General features: G+C 38.8%; 1 protein-coding gene and 1 non-coding gene across 15 annotated transcripts in view; both read left to right on the forward strand.

Annotated features, from left to right (window-relative positions):
* The window catches only part of Larp1b (La ribonucleoprotein domain family, member 1B), a 90438-nt gene that overhangs the window by 27224 nt on the left and 43397 nt on the right, over nucleotides 1-19817 (forward strand). For 3 of the 14 annotated variants that reach the window (XM_030252544.1, XM_030252546.1, XM_030252545.1), the window contains exon 10: nucleotides 215-3851. The exons of 8 other annotated variants lie outside the window; for them this stretch is intronic. In XM_030252544.1, the coding sequence (XP_030108404.1) occupies nucleotides 215-234 (20 nt within the window). In that variant the 3' untranslated portion in view covers nucleotides 235-3851. Of the gene's footprint in view, nucleotides 1-214; nucleotides 3852-19817 lie in introns of those variants that run through there. 3 more of the 14 variants (NM_001040399.2, NM_001368221.1, NM_001368222.1) reach the window with 1 other exon arrangement.
* On the forward strand, nucleotides 15700-15857 carry Gm22043. Its single transcript, XR_003954835.1, has one exon. It is a non-coding gene; the product is annotated as a U1 spliceosomal RNA (small nuclear RNA).

Consider the following 19817-nt stretch of genomic DNA (forward strand, 5'->3'; position numbering starts at 1 on the left):
GGTGGGCTAGCCTTCCTTTACTTTTGTTACCAATGTACTTTAACCCTATCTTGAAAATATAAGATAATCCATATTCTAAAATAGTATTGGGATTTTCTTCAACCCGGTTCTTTTGAGTTTCCAAAAACTATGTTAGTGTTAAGAATTTTTTTGCCTGGTTCATTTTAAAGATAATTGCTCTTGGGAAAAATATGTGTGCTTAACCTTTTTTCAGTCAGGGTGATGATCTACTGATGCTCTTGGATGTCATATGATCGGAATATACAGTGGAGTAGGTGACTCCCTGAAATACCATGTAAATATGAGAGCAAATCGTGCTGCAGAAGTGAGAGTGACCATACTGTCTTCTGTGCAAGAATGTCTACGCCCACCCCCTTGTGGAGAAGGTTGGGCCAGCCTGCAGTGGAGAAAACCACCTTTACGATAATGATGTGAGACAGACCAGAGGACTGCGGTTACTGTAGGAGCCTCTCCTTTCTATGTCATTAGCTTAGGCTGCACGGGCTACTTCATTCATGGTGGGAAAGTTAATTGTTATCATTGGGGAAATACTGCAAATTTTATCTTTTGTTTCCAGGCATTTATACTTTGCCCAGATCAATAAAGCAGAAAAAGAGAGGATTGAGTAGCATTTCCAAAATTGTTAGGTCCTTTGCTATCTGACTTGCTCTTTAATATAGTATACTTTGCATAACTCACATTTGTCATTTTTCACATGTACTATAAGATGTATTAATGTGAATACTTAAGGGGTAAGAAATTTAAGTTAAATAAATAAGGGCATTTTTCCTTTATGCTTCAAAATTGTTTTTAAGGGCTTTTCTTTTTTTATTGTTTATTTATTATTGTGTACATATGATATGTATGTTTTCTGAGTGTGGGCATATGTGTGCCATGGTGTGTATGTGTGGAGATAAGAGGACAACTTTACAGAGTTGGTTCTTTATTTCCACTGTGGGACTCAGGTATTAAACTCAGGTGGTTAGATATGCCCAGCAAGTGCCCTTACCTTCTGAGCCATTTTGCTGGCTTCAAAATTGTATTTCATATACTGGCATGAAAGCACTGCCTGCCTATCTATGTTCCTCAAACTGTAAACCAGAATAAATCCCTCTTGTTAGGAATTTGGGGACAGCAATGGAAAAAAAAAATAAAGTTAGTATGAAGAATAACCTGCTGTGCTAACCTGACCATGTGGTATGTAGGCTTTTGGAACTGGTCTTCAGAAGGAATGTGAAAGACTTGGAGGCAGATCTCTGTGGGTCATTCTGAGTGGCTTATGGGAGGCCAGCATGCCAATGAACAGCTAGAAAGTGAACATTATGCTCAGGAGTTTTCAGAGAGGGGCAAGTATACTGTGGAGAGGTGAGCTAAAGGCTATTTGCATTTTCTTCTGAAGGAGAATATGGGTGTAATCTGCCCATTCCTGAGAAAGTAAGTCATAGAGTGATTTGCAGTTTGTTTGGCATTGGCAGGTTCAAGACTGAGGCATGTTTACTACTCACGGTGCTTATTCAGATCTGTAGCAGGAGAAAGCAGGAGGACTGGGAAATGTGCAGTTTGGGGAATAAAGGAGTGCACCAAGCAGAGTGCACAGAGCTTTTTATAATTAAGGAAATTAGCACCATTGTTTACTGAGGCAGGACAGGTGCCCTGAGAGTAAAACCTATGGAAGTCTCCAACTAGTGAAAATAGGAATTGATTTGAAAGAAGAGAAACTAAACTGAGACTGTGGCTATGTAAACAGACTTTTATGAGAACTATTTCCCGGTTTTGGAAGACCACGTGTGTTGGAATGCTGGTTAGAGGCTAGTTAAGCTGCTTACAGGTAATAGGAGCCAGCACAGCACCCCAGTCTGGCAGTAGAACTTGGATGCTTCATCAGCATGTAAAATGCTAGTTACAGAGTCATGGAGGCTTACACCATTGTTAGAAGCTCTATAAGGTCAAGTTGCAAAGTAGTCTTCCAGGCTGTTGGGAGTTCCAGAATTGTGGAACACCTACCAAGGAAATCTGGAATAGAGTCATCCCATGAGAGAGGCTGTATATATATACTACACGTGACAAAGTTGGAGGGGCGGAGCTGTTCATGGTCACTGGATCCCAGATGATAGTCCCACAAGCCCCAGATGCTGATCATGGTATAGTGCTTTCCCTCCTAGGTTTAGCTGTTGCTTTGATCCAGTCTTCCCTTGCTATACCCCATTCCTCTCCGTTGGAATGGAAATGTTTACTCTATATGCCTTTGTACATTGGAAGTATGTAACTTGTTTTCTGAAATTATAGAAACTCACGGTTAAGACCTTGCCTGGCATCTCAGAGCCTTTGGGCTTTTGAGCAATGTTGGGACAATTAAAGACTGTGGTGACTTTTGAAGTCAGACTGAATTTATTTTGCTTTATGAGCCTATGGGAGTCAGAGATGAAATGTAATGGTTTAAAAGTGATTTGTTTGACAGTCAGGTTGACAAGGAGTGTACTTGTGATAATTAATCTTCATTGTCAACTTGACTGGTTATGTCTGTGGGGGCATTTCCAGAGAGGGTTAACTGAAGAGGGAAGACCCATCCTAAGCATGGGCTGGGTGCTTGGCCTGAGTACCAGCATTCATCTCTGTGCTTCCTGACTGCAGACACAGTGTGACCAGCCACCTCATGCTCCTATCACCATGCCTTCCCTGCCATCATGGATTCTGCCCTTCAAACTGTGAGCCAAAATAAATCCTTCTTCCCTTAAGTTGCTTCTTGTCAAGTGTCTTGTTGCAGCGACATAAAGAGACAGCTAATTTATAGCCTAGAAGTAAACAATGATGGACTTTTTAGATATTTCTGTTTGAGACCAAAATATTTCCTTTGGTTTTATTCCTTGTATAATTGCAAACCATACACAAAATTTGTTACTCTTTAAAGCACAAAGAACTAGTTTCCGGTGTTTATCTTTTCATAGTTTTCTACCCATAATGTCTCTCTGCAAGAACTACTGTATGTTTTTAAAGAGAAGTGAACTTTAGGTTTCTAGTCCTAAAGATTATTCAAATAACTGAAAAAAAAAACATGTGTAAACTTGGGATCCTTTTAGCCAGCTTATGAACAACTAGTTGAGAACATTAGATAAAATAGAAACTATTTTTTATACCAGATAGCTATAAACTTGGGATTCAAGATGATATTTTAGCCAGCTTATGAACAAGTAATTGGGAATGTTTGGTAATGTGGACATTTTTTTCCATAAGATAGCCAAGATAGTCAAGTTGGAGTTGCCTTTCCATTAATAATTTATGTATTATTAATAAAATTGCAGGAATAAAATCAAAGTTTTATACATTTTACCTTTTTAACATGTTCAGATGCACTTTTTATGTTCAGCATAAAAAAATGTCATGTTGATATCAGCTGCTTTATATTGCAAAAGAGCAACCAGATGCCAGATGTATGGGATGCTGACAGAATCATGCTGATGCACATTAGCTCAGGAGTAAATCTGTCTTCCATTTCCTATAAATCTTCATATCTGACCTGGTTAGTCTACTTGTAGAATGCTTGGAGAAATAGTATGTCACTGGACATAAGAAGAAATGAGGTAGGACAACAGACAGCCTATATAATTATAGGTGGCTACGAGAAATGAAGCTTTTATCAAATACCCTTTAATATCAAATTAGACTATCTTAATAACTTTTGATTAGTTTCTGTGCCATCTGTACAGTAAAATATTTTAACATAATTGATCCTTTTTATCACAGAAATGTAAATATCTACTTTTTCCTCTTTGGAGGTTGAAGTGTGTGACATGGGTTGGCATTGCCACTGAGCAGAAGATTTTAATCAGCACAAAAGGTTGATTTTGAGACTGGTAAGATGACTTCTGGAATGCAGGTTTGCTGTGTGGGTGTTGTGTACTGTCAGCTCATGATGTGGGAGAGGAAATTGTTACTGAATGGGCTGTGGGACTTCCTTTGAAAGCTGTATGTAGAGGTTCTTAAAACCTCATTACTCAGAACTGTAGTAAACCCACAGTGAGGGGAAAAGCCACTCTATATTTAAGTAGATGTTTTTCTTTGGAGAGGCAAACTGACATTTTTCATTTAATATAAAATCAGCAAAGGTAACTTGTCTATATTCTCATAAATTGTACCCAAGGTGTTATATGGCCAAATAATTTTTATCTATATAAATTAATGTTAGAATCTCCAAATCTAAGTCTTCTGATTTTTAGGTTATTAGAAATAAGTAATTTAAAGTATTTTAGTTATAAAAGAAATTATGAATACATGACATGGTATATATGTTTAAGCATAAAGAGAACAACTTTCATCTTAATACTGTTAATTTTACTCTTTGCCAAATATTTTAATATTCCATTTCTAAGCACATAAATTCTTAGTGTTATAAAACAACTATATTCCTGTAACTGTAAACCTATAGTCAAGCTTAGAAGACCTTAAGAGATGACTATAACTGTTAGATAAGTATAAGAAAGCTTTTTTTTTTTTCTGACCTCAGGAAAGTTCTAAACTTTTTTTCTTTTTTCTTTTTTTTATTAGATATTTTCTTTATTTACATTTCAAATGCTATCCCGAAAGTTCCCAATACCCTCCCCTCCCCTGCTCCCCTACCTACCCACTCCCGCTTCTTGGCCCTGGCGTTCCCCTGTACTGAGGCATATAAAGTTTGCAAGACCAAGGGGCCTCTCTTCCTAATGATGGCCGACTAGGCCATCTTCTGATACACAGTAGTAAAACAGTAAATACTAGGGTTGGAAAAGATAGTTTTCGTTGTTGAGAACACTTTCTGCTCTTCCAGAAGACTCATGTAGTACAACTCACAACAACTTATACCTCCAGCTCCAGGGGATTCAGCACCCTGTTCTGACCTACTCAGGCACCCCAGACACATGTGGCACCACCCCCCATAAAAACAAACATAATAACCAACAGTTTTAATTTTCTCATTGTTGTTCCAGTTGCTATTCTGGCATTTAGATCCTATCCCTATGTAGTAATTCAGTTAAATTTAGTGGTAGTTATGTAAGGAACTAAGCCATCCATCCCCACAGTTAACAAGATAGTGGTTCTTTGGTCATTGTATAAATATTTGAGCATTAAGAAAACAGGAGTTGCCGGCGTGGTGGTGCACGCCTTTAATCTCAGCACTTGGGAGGCAGAGGCAGGTGAATTTCTGAGTTTGAGGCCAGCCTGGTCTACAGAGTGAGTTCCAGGACAGCCAGGGCTGTACAGAGAAACCCTGTCTTGAAAAAACCAAAAAGGGGGAACAAACAAACAAACAAACAAAAAAGACAGGAGTTGTTTTTTCCTATACTCTTCTCTATTGGTGTGAAAAAGTATAATTCCTTATTTCATATGTTTAAATTGGTTTTATGATTTTTATGAGTAACTTGGTGGTAAATGTACTGTTTATGGAGTGTCAGTGTCCCAGGAGGGAATTTTGAACCCTACATATAATTTCAAAGTTTGTAGAAGCCTTAAACAAATTACAAAATATTTGCCAGGTGTAGGAACAGACACTTTTGATCCTAGCTCCAGGAGGCAGAGGGAAGATCTTGTGTGAGTTCCAGGCCAACCTGGACTGCCTAACAAGTGCAAGACTTAAAAACAAAACAGAACAACAACAACAAAAAAAAAAACCCCAGCAACCAAACAAAAACATTTAAGTTTCGGTAATATTCTTATATTCAGTAACATTTATTTGACATAGCCACATCATTTTACAACACGCCTAATGAGCCAACTCATTTGGAGGGGTTTTTTTTTTTTAGCAGCACTTTACAATTGTCTTGAGCATAATTCAAAACTGACCTTACTTCAAGTTCTATGCTGCACATAACTAGAGTTTATTATATTGTATAATTTTTTCCTTTCTTGTGGTATCAAATCTAAAGACCAGGCATGAGCCGTATGTTTACAAGCCCATGCCCTACTGTATTGACTAGGATATTCTGGAGCCTTGTCTATTTTAAATCTACTTTTTAAAAATAATAGTGATTTGATGAATACATCCATGTGTCAAAGGCAAAGATACTAAATCCAGCTCTAGCATGTTTATGGAAATAAATCCTGCAACCCTTATCACACACATTCCTGGTCTGCTATAATTTAATCATTAAAAGACTCAGTTTTCACCTATCTCAGATTTCTGCATAAAGCATTCACCCTTGAGGTATTTTTAATGAAAGTAATGATGCTTAGAACTTTAGAACATACTCTTTCTCTCTCTTTCCTTCCTTCCTTCCTGATTTTATTCCCCTCCCCCCCATCTACCCTCCACATCCAACACCTCCTCCTCAACCCCTTCTCTAGAAGGATGTCTCCACTCTCACCCCACCTGACCTCTAAACTCCCTGGGGCCTCCAGTCTCTGGAGGGTTAGGTGCAATCTTCTCTGATTGAACCCAGACCTGGCAGTCCTCTACTGTATGTGTGTTGTGGGCCTCATATCAGCTGGCGTATGCTGTCTGCTTGGTGGTCCAGTGTTTGAGAGATCTCAGGGGTCTAGATTGAGACTGCGGGTCCTCCTACAGGATCACCCTTCTCTTCAGCTTCTTTCTACCTTCTCTAATTCAACCACAGGGGTCAACAGCTTCGGTACATTGTTTGAGTGCAAATATCTGCATCTGACTCTTCCAGCTGCTTGTTGGGTCTTCCGGAGTGCGGTTATGCTAGGTCCCTTTTTGTGAGTGCTCCATAGTTTCAGCAATAGTGTCAAGACTTGGAGCATACACTTATAAAATAAATCTTTGTATATATTTATTTAAGGTGAAGAAAGGTCTTAATTTTAAAAAGAATTCATTCACTTTTATTGTGTATGTTTGTCTTCCCTCTCTTTCCATGTATACCATGTATGTGCCTAGTGCCGATCAGAGAGGGAGCCATATACCCTCAAACTGAAGTTATAGATTGTTGTGATCTGCCATGTAGATGCTGAGACCTGTAAAGAACAGCAGGTGCTCTTACCCACTAAGCCATTTCTCCAACCCCAAGAAAGCCCTTTGAAATTCTGAAAGGGTTAGATGGGGCTGTGTGCTTTACCGTGGTGACATGTGTTTTGCAGTCTTACAAGAGTATGCAGTAAGTGGGCACACTGTCTTTCATACAGGGAATGTGAATGTAGGAGTAATTGCTACTGTAGTTTAGATATTTTTCAGTCAGGAAATCGTATGTATTTAGACTGTGACTTAATAGCAGTTGAAATCTTATAGTTCAATGTTCAGGTTGAAGACTTCACAGTTTTGGTCCTCACGTGGAGTGACCATCATAATTGGTGACTCAGATATTCTTTTTTTTATTATTAGATATTTTCTTTATTTACATTTCAAATGCTATCCCAAAAGTTCCCTATATCCTCCCCCTACCCTGCTCCCCTACCCACCCACTCCCACTTCTTGGCCCTGGCATTCCCCTATACTGGGGCATATAAAGTTTGCAAGACCAAGGGGCCTCTCTTCCCAGTGATGGCCGACTAGGCCATCTTCTGCTACATATGCAGCTGGAGACAGGAGCTCTAGAATTTATGAAATTCTTGGGCAAATGGATGTATCTGGAGAATATCAACCTTAGTGAGGTAACCCAATCACAAAAGAAGTCACTTGATATGCACTCACTAATAAGTGGATATTAGCCGAGAAACTTAGAATACTCAAGATACAATTTGCAAAACACAAGAAAATCAAGAAGAATGAAGACCAAAGTGTGGATATTTCATTCCTCCTTAGAATAGGGAACAAAACACCCATGGAAGGAGTTACAGAGACAAAGTTTGGAGCTAAGATGAAAGGATGGACCATCCAGAGACTACCCCACCCAGGGATGCATCCCATAACCAGCCACCAAACCCAGACATTATTGCATATGCCAGCAAGATTTTGCTGAAAGGACCCTGATATAGCTGTCTTGTGTGAGGCTATGCCAGTGCCTGGCAAATACAGAAGTGGATGATCACGGTCATCTATAGGATGGAACACAGGGCCCCCAATGGAGAAGCTACAGAAAGTACCCAAGGAGCTAAAGAGGTCTGCAACCCTATAGGTGGAACAATATGAACTAACCAGTACCCCCAGAGCTCGTATCTCTAGCTGCATATGACTCAGATATTCTTAAAGCTGTAACGATTGTGATGTTCTGTATAAGTGTTGGTGAAATTCCTTCATTCAAGAGCTTTCCTTTTGAATAGTTAAAAGAGTGAATCGTGCAAGCCTTTCATACTTGAAAACCATGGAAAGGTTTTGAAATTGATATCATGTTTTTGTGCAGGAAAAATCCATATTAAGGCAAGATGAAATACAGTTTATAGGTAAGATGAACCAGTATTTTAATTGCAGAACTGATTTAAAATTTTAGTTTCTACCCCAAACTCTCCAAGAATTGGAAGTCCATTGACCCCAAAGAAAAATACTGTAACAAATACCCTCCAAGTGGTATCAGAGGTTTGTCTACCAGCGTACCTGACCTGGACTCAGAACCAGGGTTCTGAAGAGGGTGGATGTGAATCATCGCCTGTCCCCAGTGACACTGAATGTAAGTGTACAAACCCAATGAATGTGTGCCTTGGATATAATGTATAATTAAGGAATTTTCTGTTTGTCATATATGCAGATTTTGAAAGGTTTTAGAAAGTGGAATTGTGAACTCCAAGAGAAACTTGGGGTTACTTTTTAAATTTTTCTTATTTCATATAATGGTTTGCTTGCATGTGTATCTGTGTGACGGTATGAGTTACAGACAGTTGTAAGCTGCCATGTGGGTGATGGGAATTGATCCCAGGTCCTCTGAAATAGCAGCCAGCACTCTTAACCACTGAGCCATCTCTACTCTCTAAGTGACTAGTTTAAATTTGAATAATATTTCTATTTTTCTAACGTTTAAAATTTTCCAAATTTTGAAAGAATATAATTATTCCTAAGGCTCCTAGGGCACATTGCAGGCTTCAGCATGTTAGGGTGAATTACTTTAGAAAATAAACAGATGATTGTAAACAGGCCAGAGAAAACTATCTTGCATTTTTTGATTGTTGACAGATACACAACTTACTATAAAATGTTGTTACTTTAGCTGAATAACTACTTGGTGCAATTAAAAGTCTGAAAACAAGTAAAATTGTGGGCTTATGTGGGCGTGAGTAACTTGTCCTGTGATGGGTGCAGTGGTTTTATAGAGTGCTTATTATTATAGAATGGGGAAAGCGGATGAAGGATGGGCCACATCCACCATCTCTTACAGTTATGTGAACTTACAGTTACTGCAAAATTAGCTCATTAAAGTTTAGAATAAGTGCTGCTTGGATGCTCAAATGCGGAAGGTAAGCTCTCAAGGAAAGGTAATCAAAAATACGTGGCTGAACTGTGGGAAGAAAAAATGCTGGAATTTTAAAGGCTTATAAACCAGGTTCTTTATCCTGGAGACCAGAGGTACAGAGAGGAAGCTGGAATTTCAAAGACTGCATTTGTCTAGGTCAGCAAACACTTTTTGTTTTAATGGGGGGAGGGGTGTACTCTGTGTCTGGTGGATGCCAGAAGCACAGCTGATGACCCACGGGGCTCTAAGGGCCCTACATATTCTAAAGTATCACCAAGTCCAAAGTCAACAGTGCTGATTGAAGAAACCGTAATAAGCAAGGCAAAACCTTTAATCCCAGCAAAGGCAGGCGGTTCTCTGTGTGTTCGAGGACAGCCAGGGCTACACAGAGAAACCTTGTCTTGAAAAAAATAAAATAATAAAAAAATAAAAAGGAAGGAAAGAAAAGAATTTTTTTTCTTTTTTCCTTTTCCCTTTTCTCTTTTCTCTTTTCTTTTTGGTTTTTCGAGACAGGGTTTCTCTGTATAGCCCTGGCTGTTCTGGAACTCACTTTGTAGACCAGGCTGGCCTTGAATTCCAGAGTGCTGGGATTAGAGGCATGCGCCACTATGCCCGCCCACCCCCCCCCCCCTCTCTCTCTTTATTCTAATACTAAAGATACAAATCAGGGTTCAAGTATACTAGGCAAGTGCTCTACCACTGAACTACATCCCAGCCCCTGAAACAGTTAGACATGGTGTATTTAGATGCTGTCAGAAAAGCACCACACTCCAAAGTATGTACTTCAAAGGCTAAAGCACCTTTGGGGAAAAAAAAAAATCAGGTCATCTCTGATCTCTTACAACCTTCCTGGGTAGTTGTGGGGGATTGTGTTTCTTTACTAAGGCATGAAAACATTACAATATCTTATTTTGATATCCCCTTCCGTATCTAAAATGCCTACATTTCGAAGGCTATTTTTCCAGTAGCACGTGAGATTATAATTCATCTTAAAACTGATAATTTCTATGATAAGGAGTGTCAGAGAACAACTTTAGTCATCAGTTTAGGGATCAAATTCAAGTCCTAGGGCTTGCTAGTAAGTGGTATTTCCTACTGAACCATCTCTCCAGCTCTGTTCTATCAGTTTTGTTTGTGTGTTGAAGTCCTCTCTTTCAGAATATTTGTTGCCCCTCAATAATTATGACTATTGATTTGTGATTCTTACCAGCATTAGTTAAGTTGTAGACTTTGTCTTGTGGATATGAATACAGCCTGCTGAGCGTTGGGCCATTTTCATGAATGTCAGGTACAGCCCATACCCTTGACTGAGTTTCTACAGATTTGGACTTCTGTCCCACACCTTGGCAGAGAACAGACATCTGACTCTGGATCTCAGCCATTACAAAAACAAGTCGTGTTTTTCTCTGATAGGTACAGTTCGTTTCTGTTCTTTACTGATGAGATTATAGTTTATCCTTCTACCCCTGCTTGACTACATGTTCCTAAATAAAGGGAAGGAAGCTGCTTTGCAGTTGGTTTCCAAAATGCTTCTCTTTGAATGCTGCCTGCTGTCCGTTCCCGTTTTTGTGCTTTCCATTTGAAAGCTTTCTAGGATCATAGTGAGAGCAGTGTCTTCTGTCTTCTTTGCTATAATACTGGCTGGTTGCTGGTTCTTGTGTCATCAGTATAATCTCGTGAACTTTGTGCTTTCTAGAAACTCATAGTTCTTGACCTCATTTATTCATTGTTAAGTGAACTTTAAACATTATTTATACATTGTACATTATTATTGAACATAAACATGTAGTTATGTCATTTTCAACCCAAAATAAAAATCTATTGAAAACAAATTTTAATGAGTAGAGGGCATGGGTATGGAGATCAAAAGAAAATATGAGGAAGGAAGTCAGTTCTCTACTGTGTGGGTCCTGGGGATTGAACCCAAATCATCAGACTTGGAGGCAAGTGCCTTTAGCTGCTGAGCCTTCCTTTTAGCTCAATACAAAATCATTCCCTACAAGTTGAAAGGTTGGTGTTTGATTATTTAGGCTCCCCCTGTCCCATATACCCTACATATAGTCTTAAAAAATATATTCAGGATTGCCTCTCCTCTCTCCTCTCCTCTCCTCTCCTCTCCTCTCCCTCTCCTCCCCTCTCCTCCCCTCTCCCCTCTCCCCTCCCCCCCTCTCTCTCCTGTATGTGTGCACCACATACTTGCAGTGTCTGCAGAGGCCAGAAAAGGTTATTGACTCCCCTGGCACTGAGTTAGATTTGGTTTGAGCTACTAAGTAGGTACTAGGAGTTGAACCAGAAGAGCTGGTCTTCTTCCAGCGGACCTAGGCTAGGGAGATGGCTCTGTTGATAAAGGGTTTGCCTTGTTATCATTAGAGCCTGAATTTGGATCTCCAGTACCATATAAAACTTTAGGAATGGCATTGTGTGCCTGTAACCCTTGTTCTGGACAGATGGAGATAGGAGGATCAGTCTAGCCAGAACTTCAACCTCCAGGTGCAATGCAAGACTCCATCTCCAAAAATAAAGTGGAGGGGCTGGAGCGATGGCTCAGCAATTAAAATCACTGTCTACACTTCCTGAGGCACCCACATAGCTGCTCACATTTTCAAGTCCAGTTCCATGGTCTATGATGCCCTCTTCTGACCTCTACAGGCACTGCCCATTTGTAGCACAAACATATAAAAGCAGGGAAAAGTACCCATATACATAAAAATAAATAAAAGGAGCAACCCTGAAAAATCTGTTTGAATTCAACAACTAGTAATAAATAAGGTGGAGGACAATTTCTGACCAAAACACGCACATGTATACAAACATGTATATACACACAGTATATTCTGCATCTTATAAAGTATATTCACACATAGACAGTTTTTCTAGGGCAGTACCCGGCTCACCTTGTCACCTTGTCAACTAATGACAACAAATCGACATGACTAAGAATTCTGAAAGAAAGGGATTACTTTGTTTTAGGCATATGAGGCTGAAAGGTAAAGTTGGGTCAGAGAGTGGCATGTGACAGCAAAGCAGAAGTGTTTGGTGTGCTCAGATTTAGGCCAGACTAGATGCTAATTCGGCTCTGCCAGAAGGATCTTCATAGCTGAAGCTTGGGCATGTCGCATCAACCATAGCTATTTTACATGAACACAAGGAAGTGTACCTTTTAGCATTAGAGCAGATTTAATATGAAAACAACCCCACAGATTGTATGTATACATTGTGTATCATGATGTACAAAGGCTCAGCCATAGAGAGCTTTCTATGTGATCCTAAAAGGTTTTATTTTTCTTGTCTTTCTGAATGCACATGTCTAATAATTAATTATAATAAATAATAAATAATTTCCATGTCTAGGCCTTGCTTCCTTGTGATTCAGCAAGTCAGTGCCTTGTGGCAGATGAAGTAAGGGCCACCCCAAATTTAGGGAGTCTGTATCAATCCTTTTACTCAACCTTGTGTGTGTGTATGTGTGTGTGTGTGTGTGTGTGTGTGTGTGTGTGTGTGTTTCAAGTTCAACCAGAACAGTTGCTTAGTTCTCTATTAGAATTTGCCTACTAATCTGATCATTGAGTATACTCGTGTTGGATAACACTCGTATAGGACGTTTTTCTTCAGAAAAATAAATAAAAATAATATTTTATAGGGATGAAAGTTTTTTTGTTATCTTATATAAAATACTACGTTGTTCCTTCAGGAATCAACATCTGTATCTGAAGAGACATCATATCATCTAAATTTGCCAGAGGAAACAGAACAAGAAACACTACTTTTTGCTTGATGAAGAAACAGAGCAGACAGGAAGGAAGGAAAACACACATACATACTGGTTGGTCTGATTATGATTCAGATTATGAAATTACTGACCAAGATGTAAACAAGATTTTGATTGTAACTTAGACAGCCTTATGTGGGAGAGCATCATGGAGGAGACCAAACAGGCACACATGTATCACAAACAAAAATTACATCAGAACTTGCTGAAGTTTCCGTGATGGCTTGTATTACTGTGTGAACAGGATCTGTGCACGGAGAGTGAAAATACACATGAAGCCATAAAGGTAACAGTTTCTGGCAGCATGGTTCAGCTGATAGTTTGTTGCTTATTTTCTTAAATTTAGGGGTTTATTTCATACATTTTGAGTATAGATAAATTATACCCAATATATAGATAAAGATAGAGATAATGCAAATATGTTTGATAATCACAACCTTTAAGGAGTAATTTTAGGTGATAATATAATGAATACTTTCATCATCAAAAAATATTTGCTGACTAAAGCTTGTGGGGAAAAATGCAGTTTCTAATAAGGAATGAAAAAATGACTGTGGACAGGCCTACTTGATGTACTCATTCTAATTTTATTCTCTTGCATTTCACCACAGACTCCGGCCTCTACTCTATTACGCTAAGGTAGAAGAGAGAACAAAATAGCTGTCTGATCTCCAAATCTCTTCATTTATACTGGTACAGTTAGGAACGTAAGGGTTTCTTTTTCTGCTGCAAACAGTTGTAGGAAGAAAAGCTAGTCGCTGAATAGAGGGGATGGCCTATAATGGGCTTGGTGTGAGTAAGAGGCATGACCTTGGAAGTTTCATTATTGCTTGTAGTCACTGCCTTTTTAGAGAACATGCCACTGATATAGCATGTCACTGATATAGCATGCCACTGATAGAGCATGTCAGTGACTTAAATCTTGGACAGTTTTCTGCCCATCTTGCTGCTGTGGGAAAGAAGACTTTTTTATTTTAGTTTACTTAATTTTATGTGCATTAATGTGAGGGTGTCAGATCCTGGAACTGGAGATACAGACAATTGTGAGCTGCCATATGGGTACTGGGATTGAACCCAGATCCTCTGAAAGAACAGCAATTGCTCCTAACTGTTGAGCCATCTTCTCCAGCCCAAGAAGTATGTTTTTATGAAGTTTAGATAATAGGGTTTTATTCATAAAAACACATTCATTGAGAGAGAGGGTGGAGGGACATGTACACATGTCACAATGCAAGTGTGGTGATCAGAGGATAACTTGAAGGAGTTGATTCTCCTTCTGTATAGGTCCTGAGGATTGAACTCAGTTCCTTAGGCATGTCAGCAAACACCCTTACTTGCTAAGCATCTTGCCCACCCTGCTAACATTATTTCTGATGCTTGGTTCGAGAGTTGATGTCTATCTGAGATCATTTGTGTAACAGAAATATAAATATATTCTACTAATTGCTGGGCATGGTGCCATAGGCCTGTAGTATGCCAGTTACTTGGAAGTACTCCCAGCAGGAGTAGTGCAAGTTCAAGTCTAGCCTGATCAATTTCACAAAACTCTGCCTCAAAATAGAAAGGGACTGTGGCTGGGTGGTAGATGATTAGCATGATTGAGGCTATTTCCATGTTGTAATCACTGTCCTTGGTTCTGACTTTGTGCTGCATGTGCAATTTCTAATTCCATTAGTGCTGCGCCTGTGGGTCAGCTGAGTACCATAGTCATTGATTGCCAGAGTGTCCCCAGGCATAAGATATGAGGATTTGAAACTGAACAGACATTAAATAAGCCCACAATTAGCAGTAACCACTCACGGATGATAATGATCAATGTTCTAAAAGAATAAACATGCCAGATTAGACAAAGTGGACCTTTGGAAAGGAACGTGTAAAAAGCAGGGAAAGTAGTCCAGGAGGAGGAGTCAGTAAAGCATCTAGGATCTGAAAGGGGACACTGAGAAGTCAGTTAGCTTATAAAAAGATGATGGCTGTGAAGGCAGGCTAGGCTCTGTAATCTGTGACATGGCTGTAACACTATCCTATTTTTAATTCTAAAAGATCACTCTGTTCCTTATGACAGAAAATAGGTTATAAGGGAAAAAATGGGCAAGAAGCTCTTAACAGGCTGTCCATCTAGAAGATAGAGAACAGTAGTCTGACTTAAACTGATAGCACAGGAAGTATGGAAATGAGAAGAACTACATTTGAGCCCTGATCTATAAGAGAGGAGAATCAGGTGTGTCAGAAACCTGACAGCTGGTTAGGTGGAATGGAGAGCATGCCAAGATGACAAGGCCTTTTTTATGAAAAAGTATTCATGGTTCCATAAGCTGTGTTGAGCCAGTGTGATAGGTGCAGGCTCACATATCTTTATTGCTAAAGACCAATTAAGTAGCCACATGATAGATGCTGGAACATCTTAGAATCTCCAAAGGTATTCAAGGTGAATGATTAGAAGAGTGAAATGCCAGTGCTTTCTGAAAGATCATTGTGGAATTTTATTGATGGTGGTAGGCAGAGATTGAGAAGTTCAACCTTGCAGAAACTACAAAACAAAACAACCCCAGAGACCAGACAGTGTTGGTGATTCTAGTAAGACGACTTTCATCATCAAATGGTTGCCTTAAAAGAACAAATTGTGTAATTTGTTGGCAGGGGAGAATAGTCAAGAATGTGGGTTTCTTAGGCAAGGTTCATCCATTGCACTTGAGATGTGTTGATCCCTGAAATTTCTCAAAATCTAGGAAATTCTACTGCCTAAGTTGTGGTTCTGGGGTATTGCATTATGTTCTCCCTTAACTTAAGGTAAAAAATAGATTCTCAGTAATAGAACCCACCCGCCTAGGGAATAGGAGATGTCCTAGAGATGTAGCCCCGAAGCCCAAGTGCTTTTGGGTGACTGAAATGCCCAGGGGCTAGAGAGAGAGCTCAGCAGCTTAAAGTACTTGCTACTTATCTAAAGAACCCGAACCCTGGGTGGATATGGGGGACTTTTGGTATAGCATTGGAAATGTAAATGAGTTAAATACCTAATAAAAAATGGAAAAAAAAAAAAAGACTAAAAAAAAAAAAAAAAAAAAAAAGAACCCGAACCCTCTTCTGGCCACTGAGGGTTATGGGCACACACACATGGAGAACATTGATATATGCAGGCAAAACATTCATACACATAGAATAAAAATAAATCTTAGAAAGACATTAAGATGGAGAATGTCCTCATACATGTGCATATACACGGACATACACACAGACACATGACATGACACACATAACATACACAAAAATTATTAAATATGGTTTTTTTAAAGTTAACCTAATGATCCTATCAATTTCACGGGTGCCTACTATAAGAAAATTTAGATCAGTTTGAATCTATTTTATTTCTGGAGCACAAGATATTTACTCAGTTATTTTATAAGGAAAGAGTAGTCAAAAGTTTAAATAATCTAACTATGTGAACTGCTGTGTGTGAGAATGAACAAAGTATGACACAGGCAGACCATATCTTAAAATAATTGATGGTGGAATTACTGAGCAAATGTACATTACCTGTGTTTATCATGTTTAAGGAAATACAAACTTCCTCAGAGGGCAGAGTCTGGTGGCACAGCCCTTTAATGTGATTACATTTTGCACTTAGGATGCAGGGGTGGCAGATTTCTGTGAGATAAGCTTGTGGTGCATAGTGAGACTGGGTCAACAACAACAATAGAATGAAAAACAAAAAAGACAATAATTTCAAATAATAAACATAGAAGTTGGTTGATGGGATTAACAGCAAATTAGATTCAGTAGAAAACTGCACATAGGGGATTGGGAATCAAAAGCAACATGAAAAGCAGGCACAAAAGGGTTTTTTTGGTGCATACCATTTTTCTCTAATATTAAGTAGATTTTACTATAAGGCCTTTTATTTTAAAAATAAATATAGGTTGACAAATATAGGGTGACAGCACAGGAAATGGTAAGAAAGAAAAGACAAGGGTCCTTGGGGTGGTTTGTTTAAACACAAATATTTAAATAGCTGAAGTAAGCAGATTGTCAGAATTTATGCAAAACATTGAAGAAATGAAAGCAGAGGCGGACAGGAAAATGTACACCATCAGATTAGCACAGTCTACATCTGCATATGTAGTGTGTAAGTGTGTGTGTGTGAGTGTGTGTGTGTAAAACACAGTGACCTGAGATTCATGTGCAGTTTTAAATAATTCAGAGTAGTCAAAATAATGTAAAGACAACCAAGTTAGGCTGTAGATGCACCTCACTAAGAAAATAATTACCTTGAATTCTAGCAACTGTATTGTGTTCTTAGCACAGCAGCCAAGGATTAAAAGAAAAAGCTACAGTTACCACGACTGCATAAGGATAGACATAATGGTAATTGGAATATAATTAAGAGTCCAAATAAAACAGTCTTGTGTATCAGAAATTATTATTAACCAACTTAAATACTTAATGCATTTAAGACATTTAATGGAGTAAGACTATTTGAACAAGTAGTGGTTGGTCATCTGGATAGCTACATGCAAAATAATGAAATTGTTTGAGTCTTCCCTACATCACATTAAAAAACAAAACAAAACAAAAAACTAATTCAGGCTGGGCTGACTTCATCAAAGGAAAACAGGTGGCAAGTGAAAGTAGAAAAAGATGGTCCATGTGGAATTTTACTGGGGAGTTCCAGCTAGAACAGAAAGGTGCTATAACACTGCCATTAAGATGACCAAGCACCAAACTAGTGAACATACCAAATGCAAAGACTGGAAGAGGGGCAGCTTGTCGTGGACATTCAAAATAGCAGTCACTTGTGAAGGCTGTTTCAACAGTCTCTTACAAATTTAAATACTATTAAAAAAAAGTAAATTTACCACAAGATAGAATTTATAGCCATACAATAGCCTGTGTATGGCTGTGTACAGCAGTTTTAATTTAATTAACCATAATTTTCTAAACTTGGATGTAACCAAGGTAACTCTCAGGAGGTCAGTAGAGGAAACCATGGATGGTACATCCAGACAATGAACTCTTGTTGATTACTATATGTAATCCAGTTGGGGGAATTAGGGTGAGTCTTTGTTTGTGTTTCTAAGTGAAAGCAATCTGAAAAAGCAGAACAGTGTGTGAACTCCAGCTGTAGCTTTCTGGAAGATCAACTGGAGACAATAAGAACTGTTTTGCCAGTGATGTGGAAAGGGCTGAGAAGACTGGAGAGTTTTTCTAGAGCAGTGTAGCCAGTGCCAGCCAATGGTGAAACTTTTGTCAAAACACAGAGTTGCTCCATTCTGAATGGACTGTGGACTTTGATGTCAGTTATAAGTAGTATATCATTCTGGTCCAGCTCACTGATAGTGGGGAGGATGTGTTTGTGTGGGTGCAGGAGATGTGTCGCAATAACTGCTTCTGCCAAGTTGTGCTTTGTTTATATAACTACATTAAATACAAAGACCTATAAAAATATGATTGAGGTTAAAGTACTTAGAAGTATATATTTGGACTCATTTAAAATATATAAAGACAAGTCTAACAACTCACCTCAAAAATGGGGTAAATTTAAATATTTTTCTAAAGATGTATTTATACAGCAGTAAAGTGAAAACCTAAATCAATAGCCAGATACCTTCTCATAACAATGGCACGGCTATCATTATTTACAGAAAGTAGACACTGGAAATGCTATTGAGGGGAGGAATCGAAGCCTCCTGTCCCCAGCCTCCCTCCCCCATTTAAAATAGATCATCTACTCTGGCTGACAGTTGGGTTATCACATGACCCAGCAATTCCATTGTTGTATGTGTGAACCAATACAAATGAAGACATGTCCACACAAATTGTTGTTTTTAAACAAAATCTCAGTCATTCAATTTTACCAAAGAACACTTGGGAGCCAGGTGCTGTCAAATCCTGCTAGCTCATAGAGGCAGAGAAAGCACCCAGCTGATTCCCCACCATGACTGGCCCTTTCCCATACCATTTCAAAAAGAAAAAAAAAATCCTTCAAACTAAATGTCCCTCTTCTATATCCTGTGGGTCTCCCTTTCCTGTCATCTGGAAGCTTGCTTGCTCTTCCTCTTGACTTTATTTAATCCTGTTTACAATATTCAAGCAGAAAGCTCTTGGATAAAAGATATGTGCTAAGGCCGAGCCACACTACAACTCAAACCAGGTTTTTCCAGCAAATAACACAATCTCAGGGTTCACAGAATAATCAAATATCCTGTGGCAACAAATACTTGTGTTTATGTACAAATACTCATCATGGAATGTGAAAAGTGAAAGTGCAGATCTCAACAGCTGATAGTTGTGGTGTATCCATGTAGCAGAGTACTTGGAGCAAGTGGCACAGCATGAAAGATTCTGGAGACAGTAAGTCAGAGCACTCCTAAAGGGTCATGCTCTGAGTTTATTTATATGGAATATCCAGGGCAAGGATGTCTACATGATTAGAGTATAGTTTGTGGTTTCTTTGGATGTAGGTTGGGGGATGGGAGGGATTATGTGGAGTGGATGCTGATGGAAGCTTGATTTCTTTGGGGATAATGAAAACATTCTAAATTTAATAGTTGCAGAACTAACTATGTAAAAATGATTGAATTATATATTTGAATTTTATGAATTATATATTTTAAAGGTTATTATATGAAATAACAGGAGAGGATTGCAGTGGTATGTGCTTATAGGTCCAGTTTCCTTGTCAAACTGAAACAGGAAGATTGTTTGAGGCTAACCTGGGTAGCACACACACAAGGCAGCAAACACTT

Source organism: Mus musculus, chromosome 3 (assembly GCF_000001635.26).
Source record: "Mus musculus strain C57BL/6J chromosome 3, GRCm38.p6 C57BL/6J".
Lineage (NCBI taxonomy): Eukaryota > Metazoa > Chordata > Mammalia > Rodentia > Muridae > Mus > Mus musculus.